The 20,424-nt window shown below is 43.0% G+C and overlaps 1 protein-coding gene across 1 annotated transcript in view; it reads right to left on the bottom strand.

The window, feature by feature from the left end:
- ARFGEF1 (ARF guanine nucleotide exchange factor 1) overlaps positions 1–20,424 on the bottom strand; it is a 972,411-nt gene that overhangs the window by 671,329 nt on the left and 280,658 nt on the right. Inside the window, exons 5-6 of the mRNA XM_078687191.1 lie at positions 12,888–13,067; positions 9,538–9,814 (exon numbers count right to left, since the gene is read on the bottom strand). Of these exons, the coding sequence (XP_078543317.1) occupies positions 9,538–9,814; positions 12,888–13,067 (457 nt within the window). The remainder of the gene's footprint in view (positions 1–9,537; positions 9,815–12,887; positions 13,068–20,424) is intronic.

The following is a 20,424-nucleotide window of genomic DNA, read 5'->3' as shown; positions in this document are numbered from 1 at the left end:
TACCGTGAGACTATTGTCTTGCGCACACACCTGTGGACATAAGGAATGACCCTATGACAGATGGAAAATTCACGCAGCTGGTTGACCAACTTGCTGGGGAGCTACATTTTATTTCTGCACCTATTTTCCGTTGTTTAACGTTTTAAAAATGTATTAATCTGTTTATGTTGTACACATTTCACAGGCTCAATGTACCTTTTGCAGATTTCATCGCATCTGCTTTTTCTCTGCACGTTTCCTAAATGCTTTATAAAGATTTACAAAAAGGGTAGGTAGGGAACATTTACAAGAAGTAACTTACGCTGACTGTAGACCTCATTCCTACTACTTGGAGTTGTGGGCTAACTGTCCCTTTTGTAGATTTCAACGCATCTGCTTTTTCTCCTTTTTTCCTGCATGCTTCCCAAATGCTTTGTAAATATTTTCAAACAGGGTAGGTAGTTGACATTTACAAGAAGTAACTTACGCTGACTGTAGACCTCATTCGTACTACTTGGAGTTGTGGGCCAACTGTCCCTTTTGGGAGGGTGTGCTCCTTTCTCAAAGTGAGGTGTTGGGTTGGAAGCTATTCGCAGATTCTAAAATGACTATTCTACACATCAATGTAGACTTGGACGCCAACAGCTGCAAAATGGCACTGCTATAGATTGGTCTCCTCATTCTCAAGAGTCATTGTTAAACTTTGAAAGGAGCTGGGCCCTCTATCGTTGTAAGGTTGGAGGAGGGGAGTAAACCATTGCATGAGCTTAGAAAGCTTGGATGCCCGCAGAAACACCATAAAATCTGGAAGGACTGGTGTCAATATTGAGGAATTCAATTGGACCATATTGGGCCTAAGCACTGGTCTGTGGACACTGAAGTAATGGCTTACATAACCGAGACTTATGAGTCATACAGGAAGCTAAGATTATAACTGTACTGAAGCATATAATATGTTTTATATAAAAAAGAAAGTAATTTAAATACAGACAAAAATATTTTAATTATTAGTCATTTGTGGACTTCAGCCCGACAGTATCCTCAAGAAACTCTGTCAGAGAATAATGGACACTTAATATTGGGCAACGTGAAGAATACCTCTAGAACATTTTGCTAACTATTTATAGTAACAGATATTGAACTAAGAGACTACAATGCGGGAGAAAAATGTAATTAGAACATTATTCCAGAGATAAATGGTTGGAGAATACTAAATCTGGAAGGAATATGTTAGTTACCCTATAAACATCTGTTAGAGGAATGTTGGGCTGTAGATTCACCTACTTGTAGATTCATATGCTCTGCATATTCCTGCTATCTAGTGTTGGGTTTGGAAGTGTGCAACTTGTTTTTCTCCAAAGAAGTCTTTAAAGTCACTGGTGTGATTCCTACCAGCCCCTCTCCCTCATTAACATAGACAACAACATTTTTGCCAAACTGCTTGCCTCCTATCTTCTTTTATTAATACCCACCATTGCCCTCCCCGACCAATCTGGCTTGATCCCCGGTAGGGCAACCTCCCATAACCTTCGCACCATCTTTTCCGTTTTGCACCAAATTAATCCTGACCTTCCGGCTGTGGCCGCTCTGCTCGATGCCACGAAGGCGTTTGATACGCTGGAGTGGCCCTTCCTTTTTTATATCCTGTCGCGCATGGGTTTCAGTGCCCATTTTTTGCGGAATATTAAGCTCTTATATACCAATCCCACTGCCCGGCTTCGCATAAATGGGCAAGTAATGGACCCTATCAGCATTGCTCGTGGAACTAGGCAGGGGTGCCCATTGTCGCCCATGCTTTTTGCTATTGCCATGGAACCCCTAGCCGCCGGGCTGCGGCAGCACCATATCACAGGGGCATCAGCTTCTTGTCCCGCTCCCTCCTGGTCTCCATGTATGCAGACGACGTTACTCTCTACGTTCGCCATCCCCATGATAATCTCAGTCTCCTGGTGAGGGAGGTTATTCGTTTTGGCGGGCTTTCGGGCATTCAGGTCAACTGGAGTAAATCCGTGCTCTTCCCGTTGCCACCCTCCCGTTCATGCCCTATTTTCCTTTTGAGTGGGCGTCCGTCCCAACGCGTTATCTGGGTGTTTGGCTGAGCAGGGACCCGGACGAGCTCTGGAGGTCCAATTTCGGCTGTGCTGTGGACTGGTTTGAGTCGAAGATACCCCTGCGGAGCCGACTGCCATTGTCCCTGGCTGGCATAGCCATAGCCAAGATGGTGGTCCTCCCCAAATTTCTCTACCTCTTCTCCAACATACCTATCCCCCTCACCCCTTATTTTTTTCGCAGGCTACGTTCTCTGGTCGTGTCATTAGTTTGGGCAGGGCGGCAACCCAGGATTGCTTATGACATCCTGACCCTGGCCATGTCGGCTGGTGGGTTGGGCGCGCCGGACTTTTGTCTATACGCACTCTGCACTCAGGCCAGCTTTCTTCATTTTTAACTGCATCCCACCCCTTACCAGCCTCACGTTGCGGTGGAACTGGACGTTGCTTCCCCCTGGCCACTATCTACTGCCTTGTTTGCTCCCGTGGTACGCCCTCGGACGGAGGTGAATACAGTTGAAAAGCTGCGCTGGGCGTGGCCATCTCTGCGCTGCCTTGCTGGCCTTTCCCTCTTATCTGCTAATACCATGCCCGTCACTGACCACCCGGATTTTCCGTCCCTTCAGTCTTCTAGTATGTCTCGACATGCGGCGCTACGGGGCTTGAAGACTGTTGCAGATCTGTATCCCGGAAATTCCTTCTACTCACTTCCAGAGTCCCCTTCCTTGATGGATACACTCCTATATTACCAGCTGCGTGCCACCTGCCAAAAATTACACCCGACCTTTCCGCACCCTCCGATCACTTTCCCAGTCCTGGATTTTGTATATACTTCCGCGTCCCCACACAAGCTTGTCACCAGATTGTATGCTTCTGCCCTGCTATCCTCTCCTGTCTCCTCGACGCGGGCTCACGCGGCGTAGAATGTGGATCTTGGCATGGATATCTCGGACGCCGACTGGCTTTATTGCTGTAACCAAACTACTAAACTTTCCCCGAACTACCTGCTCCGATTGGTCCATTTCAAGTTTCTGCAGAGATTTTACTGCATTCCATTGCATCTTCATCGCTTAGTGCTTATTCCCGAGGACTCATGTGTACGATGCTCTACACCTGCTGCGGACTTCGCCCATCTGGCCTGGCTGTGCCCAAGGGTACAGTTGTTCTGGCTGGAGGTCTGTTCCACCATTTCTGAAATTACTGGTGCGGCTGTAGGTCCAGATCCCCTTATCTGCCTTCTCGGTTTCGTCAAACATTGCCCTGATGCTTCGCGCCGTCTCATCGTGATGCTGCTGGAATTGGCCAGGCGCAGGGTGGCTATGTGCTGGGGCCGTCGTCCTGCCCCTGCGGTGGCGAATTGGCTGGAGGACGCCTCCCGCTGTCAGACGCTACTCTCTGAATTCTGGGATCTGTTGCCTGCTAGATCTAGACCTGTCGATATCTGGGGCCCCCTGGTCGCCTACCTCCTTTCCTGCTCCGCCCCTAGTGGAGATACCTCCCCAGCGCTCCCCGCCGGCCCTGCGTCCACGGCGGCAATGGAGACGGCCAATGCGTAGCCTCCTTCTTCTCTTCAGGGGTGATTTTTCTGTCCATGGGTCCTTCAGCTGGCACCCCGCTGGCTGCCCCGCGGATAAAAGCGCCTTTGGAATCGCGGTGCTGGGATTGAATTCCCCCCCCCCCCCCGCTAGGTGTTGGGCCATTTGGGATCCAGCCCCCCCAACACTGTACCCCCTGCTCCTGACATTGCCTCTCCCGCTCTCCCTGCCGGCCTTTGGCCCGCGGCGGCCGCCGGTGCTGGTCTGTGCTGGGCCCCTGCGTCTTTTTCCTACCTGTGGTCCCTGCGCACCTTAGCCCTCCGGGGCTCTCCCTTTCTAAGCTCGCTCACCAGTGTGAACATGTTCTTGAGGTGACCTGACTTGCCAAGGCATTGCTTTATGGTCTTCTTGCTGCAGTTATGCCACTCACTGTAACTGATATGCCTATGTTGAAATGTACCTTGCTAATCCGCACTGTATTTTTGCATGGAACTTCCATCTTGTATTCTACTGTTGTATTGCAACTACCTTCATAAAAACTTTACAAAAATAAAAATAAAAAAAATAAAAAGAAGTCTTTAAAGTCACACGGTATAGTGACTCCTCCTATGACTGCTAATGCACATGGGCATCGACCCCATTGTTAGATTGTTTTCCGCACGGCGGGTGAGGATGAAGATAGAGCTTTGAAGAAAAAAAGACGACAGTGTAGAAGAAAAAGAAAGAAAAAGCATCTGCAACAATTTCAGGCATCCAGGAATGAAGGTCGGTGCATGTGAATCAGCACAAAATGCCACAAACTGATAGGGTAAGCAGTATGTTCCTTAGTGAAGTGTAGCTGTAGATACACAAGCTCTGCATAGACTGTAAAGCAGTTCTTCCGTAAGCAATGGGTTGCCAGAGGATGTTGCAGAGGACTGAAAAATACTTAAGACAGCCTGGCCAACTTTCACTTGCTTGTTAGCCGGATAAGACATCCACATATTAGCGTTTGATAAAAGTGTGGAGTGCACAAAGTAGTTGCTTTACATATCAGCTATGAGAATGTTACCAAGGAAGGCAATGGAAGCGCCCTTTCTGTGGGTAGAGTGGGAACAGGGTGGACCAGGCTGTTGCCTTTAGGCTTTGGAATAGCAAGTTTCAATGCATTTAATCAGCCATATGGCTGTGCCCGCTCTGGAGAGAGCGTGGTCCTTGTGTGATTTAGTATAGGGGACAAATAATTGGTGCGTTTGCAAAAGAGCTTTGTTCTATCAATATAATACATGAGGGTCTTTTTGACACCTAGTGTCTGGTGGGCCCTCTCTGCCACCGAGTCTGGGTGTGGGAAGAACACCAGGAGCTCAACTGTCTGATTAAGGTGGAAGTGGGAATATCAACTTAGGCAAAAACGTTGGGTTAGTCCTGAGGATGACTCTGTCATTGCGTACTTAGAAGAAAGGTCCTCTAGGGTAAGAGCTTGAAGATCGCTTGCTGGGAGATGTTATACCAACTAGGAATGCAAAACAACAGTTGATGGACAGAATGCAGAACAATGTCATACATTCACCCCAGTACAGAGATCTGGGCCTAAATCCATCGTTTTTTTGCACTCCACACCACCCCAGTTCAGACATGGCCATATGCAAATCAGCCTTGACCCTGTGCCTGATGGGAACAGTCCAGCCCGAACTGCCAAGCCATGTCTTTCCTGGACCGGAATCAAGCATCCTAGGACCGGTTTCTGGCTATCAGCCGTCTTCAGCCAGGATAGCTTGACTGTGGTGTGGAGTAGGTACCAACTAGGAAGGCAACTTTCCAAGGGAGAAGCGGCAGAGAACATGAGTAAATGTGTTCAAAAGGAGGGTTCATGAGTTGAGTTAGGACTACATTGAGGTCCAGACAAAGGCCAGAGGCATTCTGGGAGGGATAACTTGTTTAAGTCCTTCCATGAAGGCTTTGATGACTAGAATTAGGAATAAAGAAGAGTATTCTCTATTTTATAGGTAAGCTGCAACTGCAGGAAAGTTCAAGTGGATAGAAGTGTAGGTAAGGCCTGATGTTTGTAGATGAAGTGAGTAACAGACTACGTTCTAACCAGCTGGTTTCAATGGACGGGTCTCTAAGTATAGACAAGCATCCTGGAGGCAGATTTAGGTAGCTAGACTCTAAGACCTCGGGAGAACAAATTGCTAGATTGAGCGGTCTGTGGTTTGGGTGCCTGACTGTGTCCTTCCTCTGTGTTAGGCGGTCTGGCTGATTGGGCATTTTGTGCGGGACTACAGATACGTCGAGAAGAGTTGCGAACAAGGGTTTGTCTGTCCCACGAGGGAGACACCAGGATGAGGTGAAGGACACTTGCAGAAGGTTCCAAACCACGTATGGAAGGAGTGGAAGAGGAAAAGCATAGGAAAATATCCCCGACTAGTTCATCCATAGTGCATTGCTCATGGACTGTGGGAGTGGGAAACTAGAGGCAAAGCTTGGGCATTTGGCACTGTTGGAGGAACCCCCAAAACAAAAGTACGGGAGTAGGACTTGCTGGTGGAGCTTTCACTTGTGGACTTTTTGCCGCATCAGGCTAAGCAGGTCTGCAAAATCATTGTGCACTCCCAGTAGGTACTCTGCTATTAGATGTATCTTGTGATGAAAAGCCCAGCATCAAATGCCCTGCACCAGCGCTGACAGATGCTGAGCTTCCTTGTTTCTGGAGGTAGTACATGGTGGTCATATTGTCGATTCTGACAAGGACTATCTTGTGTTGAACCAGGAAGAAGAAAGTCTTGAGAGCTAGCTGGTTAGCCGGTGGCACCAGGTAGTTGATTTGAAAATCCAGTTTGTGGGGTGCCCACATGCCCAGAATCGTCATATCATGCAGAGGAGTCCCTCATCCCTTGATGTGGTGGTCAGCTGCGGGTGTGGGTCGAGAAAAGGATGGCTCTGCAACAGATTGTCAATTGTAACCAACACTAGATCTTCCAAGTGATCCTCAGCCTGTGATCCTTGTGTAGCTAGGTACTCTTGTAAAGGATGCATGTGTAACCTCACATAGGAAGTATAGCAATACAAGAGGACATCATGCCGAAGATGCACATCATGATTCTGACTGTTAAATTGTGATTTGGCTTAAAAAGAGGGCCATGCTTGATTGGGGTAGACTTTCCCAGTGACTTTTTTAAGAACTGCACCCCGAAACCATTGTATCTGAAGGGGCTGAAGCTGGGACTTCACTGTATTGAGGTGAACCCTAGAACATGTAGGAGATCTTTGGTAGTCTGAGCGTGTGTAAGCCACTGTTGTCTGTAAGCATTCTTGACCAGCTAGTCGTTCAAGTAAGGAAACATGTGCATGTTCCTAATAAGTATGAGTGAACCATGTGCATGTGAATGTATGGATGCAATTTCTTCACGATAAATATATCACAAAAAAGCGACAAATTTCTCCAAATGAAATATATGGATTGTACTCCAAAAATCCATAGTAAGAAACAAAAAAAGACTATGAGAAAAATATATCACTTCTCTCCACAGGCCTAATTGGGAATCTCATGACAGTGATGTATTACTTGGGAAGAAGTTTCAGAATAATGTTTTGATTCTATGTTTTTCCATTTTTCCTTTCATTCTCTTTTCTTCTAGAGACCAGACTATGTCAACATTTTCTCCTTCGTGGGCCAACTCAAGCCCTAATTTTTAAATAGACTACCGATTTTTGCTAATCCATTTTAGGAAAGTAGGCAAACTACACAAAAGAAAGTTACCCAAGTACAGTAGGGATTAACAGAGGTCCTGATGAGTAAAGCAGTGGGGGACTGCTTACGAAACATGTCGACCAAGTAGGGCACACTATATAGCCCTACACCACAACCCCTTTTTAATATTTCCAGCTAGAGAAGCGAATAAATAATTTTTTCTACTAGCCAGGACATTTTTTAATTTTTCATATCTTGCACTTAAATCCCTACACCCCCTACCACTCACACATTTGTCACACAAGACAGTCTATTTTCAAAATAAAAAGTGCTCCCACGTAGTTTGTAGGTCGTAGCACGCCCCGCCCCGTAGAGGGACGGGAAGACCCCAATGATGATGTATGACACTATGGGAATCATAGTGTGTGAGGGGTATTTTAAAAACACATAGTACTTGTCTCTGTCATCCACAAGGAGGAGAAGGAGGATCAGGGGACAAAGTGGTAGTGGGCTAATACCCCTGTCCTCGTGTTTCGCCAGCTTAGGTGGAGGTGAAGGTTCCAATGAGAGTACCTCATCAAAGGTTCTTGCAGGGAATTATGTCCTCCACCTTAGGAGGTGGCTTTGAGTTGATCCTCCCAGTCTGTGGGTGGATGCAAAGTCTCTGCTTTTGAGCGTCAAACTCCTCCTGGAGACGCTTAAGGATGGACTGCTCCAGTTCCTCAGAACCCACAGATGATGGGGTTTTGGGTGTCGGTCGACTTGTTGTCAAGGGAGTCTTTTTGTCCCTGGGAACCGAAGTGGCTTTCAGCACCAAGTGATGGTTTGGAGCCAAAGTGGTCTTTGAAGGCACTTTCAGTGCCAGAGTCAAAACAGCTGTCAGCCCTGGAGGAGGCTGGGACTCGTAAAAGAATCGTCTCAGAGGCCTTCTGTTGGTGCCGGCCACGGCCTGCTAGGCAGGGGAGGACTGCAAGCCTGTTGCTGGGCTTTGGGGCTAATTGCCTGGCCCTTACTTAAGCTGTGCTAGGCCTGAAAACGGTGGGGGGGTGGAAGAGAGGGAGTACTCAGGGTTGAAGATTTGCTGCGTTGATGCATCTGCTGGACTTGCTGTTCCTTTCTTTCCGACTCGGAGTGGGAGCTCAACTCAGTGCTCAACTGGAGGGCCTGTGCTCACAGGCCCAGGCTCTGGCTCCTCCTCTATGCAGCAGTACCTAAAGGTATTGGGGTTGGCCTCTTCCTGGCGGTGCTCAATGGTGCATGGAGGGTGGCGCTGATCACATTAGTATCTCAAGGACTTTTCGACTAGAATGTGAGGGAGACAGAACAGATGGTTTCGTAATGCTCCAACAAAAGACAGAGTTTCAGACCAGGTGTTGGTCAGTCCAAGGATATTTAGAGTGACACTGAGGACATTTCTGAAAAGGAGTCTTTTCCATCACTAAGTCTGCATGTTTGGAAAGGAGGACAGAGTAAAACACGCCGTGAGGGCTGGACCCTGAAAAGAGCTGGTACGTTGAAATCCAGTTACTGAGCCTGGATGAACTGAAAATGTCAGATGACGAACACAACGAGGCATCAACCCAGAGCTCAGGTGATACACGGCCGAACCCGAAGGTAAAATGAGTCACTATATCTCGTGGCTTCAAAGACTTCTTCGAATAAAAACAAGCTGCACATGTTCAAGCACAATACTAGATGGAAGGAGTATGCAGAGCATGTGCATCTACAGCGACACATGCCACAAAAATAATATTCCCAGAACATTATGCCTTGACAGTATTGAACTCAAAATATTAACAGTAAAAGTATTCAGGAACACTGTTCCAAAGGATCCTTTATCTGGAACATTATTCCAGGAAAACAAAATACTGTAGCAGAAAATTACACCACCCTTATTTATGTCCCTATTCCCACACTTTGAGTTGTGTGCTCTGTATCAATTTCCTAAAGAATATGCACAAAAGAACAATACCTCAGAATATTCTGCCAAAAAATATTGAGCTCATGTAAAGTGGTAAAAATATTAAGCAAACACGGCCTTTGCAACCAGGGTGAAAGACAATACAGGTATGTTGTATCATCTGATTCAGAGAAAGCTATCATGAAATGAATTCCGGTGCGAGTCCAGCAAAATGCCTAGCAAAATGAATCACACAAAAAAGAATGTAGTTCTATCAACAACTGTCAGATGTCCTGGAATACTGCCCTTCACACCATACAGTTGAAACTATTTTTTCCATTCTACCTGAGGCAGCCTCTGAAAAATACAATATAAACGTGATACTTAATGAAATACACCAATTACTTTCTGTTCTTATCTCCAGGTCAGCTTCTGTTTGTTCATTTTCTGCACTGGAAACATCAAAACCATTTTCTGCCCCGATTTCTTCCTGAAGGCTCCTATCCACGTTATTTGCATGGTGTTCAAGTTCTCCATCCTGTTCTTGAGTTAGGTGGTCCACACTCTGCTCTGTAAGGTGACTCATTTCGGGCGATTCTAGCTCATGATGGCTAAGAGGTGACTGCTGTAAGTGGTACTGATGCCTGTGTCGTTCCTTCTCCATCTGCTTGGCTTCCTGAAGCTAGAAAAGAGAAATCATCCAACTTATATTTTTGTATTGACATTAAAAGACTTCTTGAGGGACACTTATCATATAGATATTGAACATAACAAGCCAAGTAATGAGAAAAAGTTCACTGAAGTTACCTGACTAAATGTGCCATAGACAGGATCACTATAGAATACAGCGAAAGGTATCTCAATGGAAAGTATTCTCTTTAAAATGTCCACACTTTATAGAGAACACATTTCAAAGAACACCACCCGTTATGTTAAGGGATTTTTACAGCTGCCTCAACAACGGGGCTTCCCAGCGCTGGACCTCAGAAATAGGAAGCAGATGCTAGCATGCATCCAAATCAGTTTAAACATACAGCGTACGCAGAAATAACGAATTCATACTATTCATAACAGCCACATGATGAGCAGGCTAACAATTTAAGGTATGCATAAGCCACCATTAACTCCATATAGCCATGCCGCTCTGACACCCAACTCATACACCCAGAGTCCAGCCAAACTAGAAACAAACTTGATAACTACCACACACAGAGTACTTCAAAGCCATGATAATGGCATTGGCAAGACATAATAAAATTTGAACAATTAATTATCTAGTACAAAACTCACCATTTAAAAAATCTACATTTAAATACACACGTCTTAAGCGTTTTTTCTATTTTATTTAGGGCAAATATGTCACATTATGGAGCTCTGAAGCATGCACACAAGGATGAGAACAGTGAAGAGCATATGGGGAGACATATGGGCAGCATATATAATTAGCTGCAAAAGATGCAACTCGTCACAGGCAGTTTTAAAGTGTTGACCAAGCCATTATAACGAGTAGGGTCACCACGCTGTACATACACATAAGCTGCCTCTTGGAATGCGTCATTTACTGTACTTTTTTTGTCAAAGTCTTTTTATTGCATTTTCAAAGATTAACAACTTATGAGGCTCAACAAAGCTTTGCCGCAAGCCAAGATCTTCAAATAGCACAAGACAAAACAAATATTTCCCACAAGTTTTGGGCATAATCCTTGGTATATTCAGGTACATCTTCCCCCATTATCAAATTACATTTATCTAAAACTCTCCGTGTCCGTAGATGCACCGTTATAAATATGAGCGAGAGACAACAAAATAAACAAAATAGAAACTAACTAAACAATCCTGTGGTACTTGTTACACATGTTTACTGTGTACAGAGGAGAGAGTACGAAGCAGACAGAGGTCTAATTGAGGGGAAGGGCGGGGGCCCCACGGTTACCGGACATGGGGGAGTGGGAGATCCAAACATGCGTAGAGATGCAAACGCTGTAAGGCCCAAGGCACCCCAAGGAATCACAGCAAGATCTAAGATGGAGGGCCCGCAATCTGGGACCATAGGCAAGGAGTGGTGAACCTTCCGATAGGAACCCCACCGTTTGACTGTACTTTTTATATAACATATATAGTGGGATGAAATGCCTTTAACCATGTAAACATCTGCAACCTAAGTTTGCTTGAGGCTTAAATCCTGCTAGGCAGTGGATTGTGCCCTCTGGTTCTGCGAGCCTCAATGAAGGGAAAGGGTGGTCTATACCTCAATTAGAACTCGTTTGTACTGCATAGCTAATTCAATTCAAAATAATACATTTTGGGTTGAAATATACGGAGTAGGATTTTCTGCTTGGGTCAGATCCCGGCCAGCCCTTCAAACTGAAATATTTCATGCATTCAAAGAAAAGGTAGGGCACACTTATCAGAAGGGAACTACCCTCACACACATCAAGGAAACAAATTAATGTTAATCTTGCGCATAATACTCCATCATGGTTATCTTCATCAAATCAATGAACACATAATACAGTTGATATAGTGGAAGCGACATAAAATATATTTGCCTATGAAAAACTATGATTTTATATGGTATTTTCTCATTCCACAGATTCCTTCACCGGTTTCTTGTAGCTGAGTAGGTGAACGTCGTCTTTGCTAGAAAGGTCAAATGATTCAATGCATTATTCTCTTGGTAGTAGTTTAGCCCCAGCAGGCAGATAGCCCAGAGATGGCGTGCTGTGGGCATAGAAGAAATTACAGGGTCACAGCCTCGAAAAGTAACAAACAGAGGTATCTTTTCTGGGCTCCCATTTTTCTCATTTTCCACGTGAAAAAAAACTGCCATATCATCCATCATGACACTCTGGGGCAGATGAACTCCTGAGACTCGGGTGAAAACCTTACCGGTATGTCTTTACTTCTCTCCTGGTCGAGTTCTCTTGCCCACATATAGGGCACATATGCTTCATCCTTGATCTGATCCCGTCCCTGGAGCATTATCTCCCTCTGCATTGAAGGCAATATTGAGATCAGTCTTCATGTTTTGAGTCCAGCCTCCTTCCAGACAGATAGCCCTCATGACTTGGCAGATCTGGTTTGAATGCCCCTCTCTGCCCATCTTCTGGCCTCAGAGTAGCAGACACTTGGTGATGACCAAAAAATAGTATCATGATCTCCAGCAGAGGTTAGTGAATGTGAGGCTATCTGAGTTGAGCGACTGGGACCTTTTGTGTCAAATGACAACGAAAGCTCTAGAAACTATATCTTAGCTGTGAAAGATCCACAAATGAAACTGAGTGGGTCCCAACCGACAGACCAACACATAGACCTCTTTTAATATTTTGACCTCACAGAAGGAGAACGGTGTTACCTGAATAAGCGCTCCTTACCACATAGGTTACATGCATCTCTAAAGAGGTTCTCTCATTTATTAAAGAATCGTTGCATAGTTGGTGGCAGTGCGAACTTCCTTCATATGCCCACACCAAAGAGGCACAGCACAACAAAAGTAGGAGCAATCAACAACAAGCTCACGAACGCACACAGGCACACAATTTCTCTCACAGCGACCCTCATCCCAAAACACACACACAAGCAAGCGTTAGCTCCCCTTACCCACATAAATGTTTGGGAAAGAAACATTATCTATCACTTGCCCTGTGCCTTATAAGGGTTTTCGTCTGTCCTGTAATGTCACCTATAGCCTCAACACATGAATTGTTCACAGTAAAAACACACCCAGACCTTAGTCAATGATTGTCAAAACTTACTGCTTGATTTTCCATTCGTGCAAATATAACATTTAGCATTTGTGTCAGGGTGGCTTTCGCCGTAGTCTGATTTATGAGGTTTTTGCTTCCAAGGTAGATATTGTAGCATGTTCTCACAGCCTGTAGCACTGTTCCTTCGTGAATTTCTATGTGTTGAGATGTTACTGCTGTGAGCAATGCCTGCAAGCAAAAAACAATTCAAATTAAAAACATTTTCTATCTGAACAAGTAGGCCATACCAACAGACAGTGCTTTGGGAAAGAAAGTACCATGGGTCAGATGCTTTTTTGCGGACAACCAACTAGTGTATACGTCTCTGAAACAGAGACCTCTCATGATGTACTGTGAAATGTAGCACACTAACAATTCTCTAAAATGTCTCTTAAGCCAACAAATTGACCACTTGCATATGTAGAACTGAAGCATTTCATACAAAACAATTCACTCATTCTGAATGCAATGCACTTAACAACCTAAATCCTACAAAAGTGTACTAAATTCTTGCCATGCAGCTCTTTGTATTGCCAGTATTTGAAATAGGGAACTAAAAATCATTTCATAAGGGCACTGACATGGAAAAAGGACTTCCCGGTTATTGTAAGCAGTGAAAGTGAAGAGGGCATCCCCCGTTATTGATAGCAATCGAACTGCAGAGGGACTACACTTGTGTTTAAGCTGAGTGGGATCAAAGCTGAAAAGGGAGTCCCAATCTCATACATAACACTTTAAAAGTGGGAGATTTAAATAAACACAAATCGGGGGGGATGCATTTTGCCTATTCACATATATTGTAGCAGAAGCAAGTTTAGGTGGAAGTCAGCTAAAATAAAGCCATCTTTTGCTTGCAAATTAGGAAGTCTCCTATCTGAATCAGATCTGTAGGCAATAATGCAATCCTCTATGCACATTTTTTCACTGGGGGGCTGCTATGTTACCTCTCTCTAAACTATCCTCAATGGATATCCTAGTGGACGCAAAACAATTTTGTTGCCTTCCTAGGCCAGACTCCATAATTTAACTTTTGGATTTCTTGGGAGTGAAATTTCCTCGGCCATTCTCTTTGAGATGCTCCACCCCATCACTATCCCACCACCTGACTCCTTAAGCATTCTTTGAGAAAGATGCCATCTTTGCTACCTGCTAAGGACATCATTTCTATCAATAATCATATTAATAATATAGTCATAGTTTTATCCAACTGTCCATTATCCTAATAGTTTTATCCCCTTCCCAAAAACACAATTTCCCCATACAGACTATCTCTATCTATCCTCAATATTTGGCGAAACTGGATAACAACATCTGAGAAATAAGCTCTCTAACTGCTAATCTGAAATAGACTAACTTCACAATTCTGAAAATCAAAAAACTCCTCACCTCTCCCTTGTTGACTTCTTACGAGAATAGAATATCTAAGCCTTCCTTGACCTTCCACATCAACAGACAACAAAGTTAACTGCACAAATCAAGCTCGCCGCCATCGCTTGGATGAGGACATCAACTCACTTCTAGAAGCTTACAATTAGAACAATTCCATTCAACCAACCAAAGACACCCAGGTCATCCAGACTACAGAAGATAACAGGAAATATAGGTCACACCTATTGAGAAAAGGCCTAATCTAGGTAATTGGATTCCTGTTTCTACCACTGCAAATCATAACACCATTGCTGCTACTAATATATATCTACAGATGTGTAAAACACTGCACAGAGATTGCTACAGTGATCCTACCTGCAACATTGACATCTATTCCTCACAGAAACCTGTCTAAATGAATAGTCACCTCCAATGATGGACATACTGGCCCCGACTTCTCAATCAAACATTTAGATTTTGAGGGCCGTTCCAAAGGATGCGTCACAGGCATGCAGAGAAGCTCAATCCTAAAGTTGGTACCAACTCCATGTCCAAAAGTCTGGGAGTCGAACTCTGCACAGGAGACTCTAAACTTAAAAAGAACTACATCATTTACCACTCACAGGCAGACAACCAAATCTATATTAAGGAATGAATTGATCTAATCACTGAACATTCTCTTTCACCAGCATCCTTATTGTGGGATACTCCGATCCCCCACCAGAGCGACCCAATGAACTTTCAGGTAGCCCAATTAAATGCCTTCTTAAAGAACTATGACCTAACACAAACCTGCAACAATCCAACTCTTATGAATGCTCTAATCTTGACCTGTTTATTGCTAAAGAAGGGAACCTATTAATTGATGTCATTTTTCAGGTTTACTGGTCTAACCAGCATAATGTTCTTTTTACCTTAAGTCTGAAATATCAACAATCAACAGCCAAGTCTGCAGATCAAAATGATAAATCAGAGACACAAGACAAATCAATTGCAATTGCCTTGCTAAAAGAATCAGTCACATCTTTAACCCTCAAACAGGTTGCAAACGGCTACTCTCCTAACCCCTTACTACAATAAAACGTTGGACAAAAAAGGTCCCATAAATTTAAAAATGAAAAAAAAATATATATATGCAAATCAGTACAATAAGGAACTAAATGAAAGAAGAAGGCAGCTTAGATCACTGGAAAGAAGGTGGAGAAAAGATCCCTCAACCATGACTCTGACGCTACTTTGTTACGAAAAACGGTAAAAAAACAACATATTTGAGGTTAAAGCCTCTTTCGTCATATATCAATTAGACCAAGCGAGACACAACGCAAAAAACATTTTGACATTGTCAGGAAAATACAGGGGTGACCAACAAAACTGCAGCTGACTCCTCCAAAGAAGCTGTGAGGAGTTTTCAGACTTCTATGCTAAGAAGATTAAAAAGATAAACTATTTCTGCCAGGCAAATCAGCAAACAACAAACTCCTATTTTGTACCCTAAAGAAAAATGCTTCCTTGGTTCAGTTCAGAGAAGTCACCGAACAACCAAAGAAAACTCATCAAGATAATAGCTAACACAAGACCAGGAGAATACGTTGCGGACCAAAGTCCTTCCACCTTACTGAAAGAAATCACCTCTCCCATAGCTACCACATCTTTGCTCACAATCCTAAAGCACTTGAAAGTTGCCTACCATATTTATGCAGGTGAACAACAGATTTAACTAGACATTGGGTCCCAAGTAGGCAATCTCTTCCTAGACGAAATTCTTAAGGACATCCAAGTCATGGTTCTAATGACTGTCATGGCTGTCGCTCGAGTACCTGATGATGAATCTTCTGATGACCTAATAACACCTTATCTCCTCCTCCTCATACCTCACCCCAGGTCCAAGAATTGCTAAATATATTAAACTGCAAACCCAAAATCATTGACTGCACTAAATCCCGAAGGATCACTCTCAACAAGAATCTGCAAGCTCATATACATGTTATTACTAAGATCCCCAAAATTAACTCCGACTTCTTGAAAATGTCAAACTGTTCATTTCCTAATCAGATTTAAAAACTGTGTTTTAATCTCTAGTCGTAGATTTGGAAAAGGTCTATAGCTAAGTTAAACAGCAACAAAAATAAGACTAGGTGACTAACCAAAAAACAATAAAAAAAGCCCACATAGAAGAGACTAATCACCAGATTGATAGAAAATTTCTTTACATTTTATTGATCAAATATTTATTTTGTAAGTAGATTTTTTGTTAAAGTTCATATACATTACTCTCGACTGTAAAGGAGTGATGGACTATTTACAGGACAACATCTTAAAAACTCCTAACAAACATAGACAAAGCATTAGACAAGAAGACGATGGAGGCAATGCGGTAGATGGGAACTACGCGCGTTTCGGCTTCTGGGCCTTCATCAGGTAACCGTCTATTGCAAGACAAAAGACAAGATAAGATAAGAAACAAGCTAATAACCAAGTTGGGAAAACCAACCATCGACCATAGATGCTCCAAAAAATGATGAAATGTGGAGACGATAACAAGGTAATAGAATGGAGCAAGTCCTGAAGAGATCGCAGGAGTTCCTTCTCAGCAGTATGTAGATAACTTGAAGATGAGAACTGAATGTATAAAACGACGAGAAGGATATATGGTGATGGATAGCGATAATCTGAACAAGTGCACTAGAGATCACCAAGACTTGGCAAAATGCAGTTGCGGAAAAGGGATAGAGTCCGCACCTTATGGGATATCAAACAGGCTGGGTGTCCGATAAAGATGAGTAGTGCGGCCGATATAGACCAATCTCTAGTCGTATCCAGACTTGAATATCATCAACCTCAACTGACTCCTGATAAATGGCAAATTTATTTTCAAGGTAGCTTGCATTACGCAAAAAGACTTGCACTGTGGCATCCCGAAATACCTATCTAAATAAAAAATGCTCTCTGGAGGTAGCTGCTAGCATTGTAAGGTTGAATCCTTACATCTAGACCTCCCAGGTTCAATAAACAAAAACCCTACTCCTGATTTTCCCTAAAAGTGTCCCTTCAGAGATACTCACAAACACCTTGTTCAATGTCTTCAAGAAAAATTTAAAATAACTACACATTGGAGATTACATATATAATTAATTTCTTCTTTTCTGTATTGCATTGTAAATATAATTTTTGTTTTACTATCTAGTTGCTATGGCTTTTCTCAGTGTCCATGTCACCTGTATTATTCATCTGTTGTTGTAACTCCCCTGTTGATATTGTAGAGCGCTCTGATACCTCCAAGCCTTGTACCCGCTATAAAAAACTTCAAATAAATAAGCTGACAGCCCTGTAGGAACTCACATGATGTCATCAATGCGCAATGGTGTAGGTCATCTTATATGTTTGAGGTTGGTGGGTGTTGGTTTTAGCTTTGTTTTCAAAGGAAACACTGCATTTAATAAGCATAGAGCATTTCATAAGAATACATTACAGCAACAAGCTTGGAGTGAAAGGTACAAAATGGAAGGCCTAACAACAATAGCCTTCTGATATCAGAGGCTAAAAATCCAAGCAGATAATTTCTCCAAGGATTTTATCCGATATAAACTCTGTTCCCAATGTCACAAGTATAAATGATCGATTCATTTGTAAAACAGAATCTTTATAAGAGACAAAGAGAAATTACAGTGATTGAATTCCTTTTGGGAGAGCTGGATTCCCAATGTCTTTTCTTTCCAAGGAGGCCGTTATGTAAAAGCTACTCACCTGCAAGAATGGAGCCTCAGTGGGAGTTTTGAAAACAACATGTTTGTAACAATACTATACCTCAAGGCCTCATGTTGAAAAAGACCACTAAAGCATGACTAGGTTTCGGTACAGAGGACTGCAGGATCTAGAAAAAGAATACCCACTTTGGACAAGTCTTTCTCAAAGTACTGTTTCCTCTTGTACTGACAATTTGTAAAGTCACATTCAGTTGACAATGAGTCTGATCACAATCTTCGACGGTAGGGCACAGAATTGTGTTCCCTGAACAGAGATGGTTTTGCTAGTATATGTAGCCCGCCTGCACTCATACCACCCATGTTTGGTGTTACTTATAGCCACAGCAGACACTCTATAATGATTTTAAAATACTATCTTGGGAGATATATTGAGTAAACCTATATCATCACCTAAAGTAACTAATCATACACACTTCTAGAAATCGTTGTTACTGTGTCACAAAAGTTCTTTAATTCATGTACCCTGTCATTTTAGGCACAATAAAAGTGGAACAATTGAAAGAATGTTCATAATGTTAATTAGTGAGTGCAACTTTAAAATGATTTAGCAAGAGGCAGACCCTTCTTGTGCTTCCTAAAGCTAGAGTTCAAAATAAATGTACGCTGTGGGTAATGATAATTTTTATTTGACAATGACAATAAGTGAAAATATGGAGCTACTTTCAGGATCACACAGAACCTTTTACAGATTTCATAGCTTTAAGATAAAGGATATGTTTAATCCACACAAATAATAGGTATCTTGCAAGCGAGCACTGAAGAGATAGAAGTCACTCACTAGCAAACAGCATAGAGCACCAAGTCCTGTTTATTTCAGTGTTCTCATTGAGAATGCTTACCTGATTTCAAAAGACTTTAGTGATCTGTGGTGTGTTAGCGAACAAAAACCAAGCCTCATCATAAATACTAATTATTTCAGAGGAATGGGGTTTCAGAACCACAACAAAGTATTCTGAAAATGGTTCCAATGATTAAAATGCAGGCATCCAAGCAAAAGGAAAGCTAATCCTACATCCAAAGATAAGAGTAAGGGCCCTTATTATCTGGGGAATACACATCTGGAATGAACTCTCCTCTAGAAGAATACAACCTTACCCATTTCCCAAAAATACTTCTAATGCTATCTGGTATGTAGGGAGACAAATAAGGCTTTTAATTCACTGCACTTTAGTCCAATGTGTGTTTTGGATATTCGACTGTACTAAATACTATATCAATCGGTGTAAGTGAGATCTTTAATCTAAATCACGTTTTGGGGAGTTGGTGGACCTATAAACAACACTTTGACACTAAGTATTAGCCACTGACATGGTCTTCCAGATAAGCAGGATACTAACTCGGATTGCCTCATAGTCAATAGGGGTTTACTTAACTTTGCTATTAAAATATTTCAGACCCCACGATGGACTACACAAACCCTCAGAGGCTATCAAACTGGTGACTATGTTCCTAAATGTCTGTCAATTGACTTCTTTACAGCAATGCCAGGCAAAAGGTGAAACAAAGAATGAGTTTCACCAGGCAGATGAGAATGCTCTTCCTTTCCTATAACCAAGAGCAAAAGCAAAGCTACTTTCAGATAACCTAGGGAAGCATTTCCTCTCTATCGTTATGGGTGCTGCTCCACAATCCTAAAATTTATTAATGCAGCCATAGTTGAGACAGTCACGGATCAACTGTGAGAAATCTCTGAATGCCCCACCACTTGAACTTTATTTTAATTTTATTTTTTACTCTGATGAAGTTTTGTCCCCTAGAGAAGCAGAGCCACTCTCATACTTAGGATTTTGTGCAAGAATCCTCAACAGTGTGGTTCTGTTGTCTGTAGCATAGCAACAAACCTCATATTTCAGCCGACGTGGGGCCTGAACAGATGCCACCCTTGTAATCTCCACTCCAAATGTTTCACGTATTTGGGGTTAAATGAAAAAGTTACGTACCTTCATATTTTCAGATGGATACAGGAGCTCTCGCAGATTTCTTGATTAAGCCCCTTTCCATTAACCAGACACAATCTGAAAATCTTTTCCATAGATACATACGTCACCAATGCCAGGTTAAGCCTCGTGCCATAAGAGAAGGAGTCCTGTAACATCACCGGAAGTGACGTACCACCTACAGCAAGGGCAACTGCCTGCTAGTGACCCAATTCCATCCCCAAGATTTGTCCATGCCTCCATCAAGTGACAGGATGTAGAGGACAGACACAAAAGAAAAAACAGAAAGTAATATCTTCTCAAAGGGAAGGTAGGATAGTTGCAAGGAATCTGAAGGAGTTATTGCATCCACCTGACAGAATGTTATCAAAGGTAAGTAACTTTTTCTTCTACTGGATACTTACTACTCCGGCTTCCTTGACTGAACTACTCCCACAGTAAAACCCAGGAGCAGGGATGGGAAGCAATAGAGATACT

Source organism: Lissotriton helveticus, chromosome 4_1 (genome assembly GCF_964261635.1).
Source record: "Lissotriton helveticus chromosome 4_1, aLisHel1.1, whole genome shotgun sequence".
Classification (NCBI taxonomy): Eukaryota; Metazoa; Chordata; class Amphibia; order Caudata; family Salamandridae; genus Lissotriton; species Lissotriton helveticus.
Note: the sequence above shows the minus strand (reverse complement) of the source record. Positions and strands in the feature narration are given on the sequence as shown.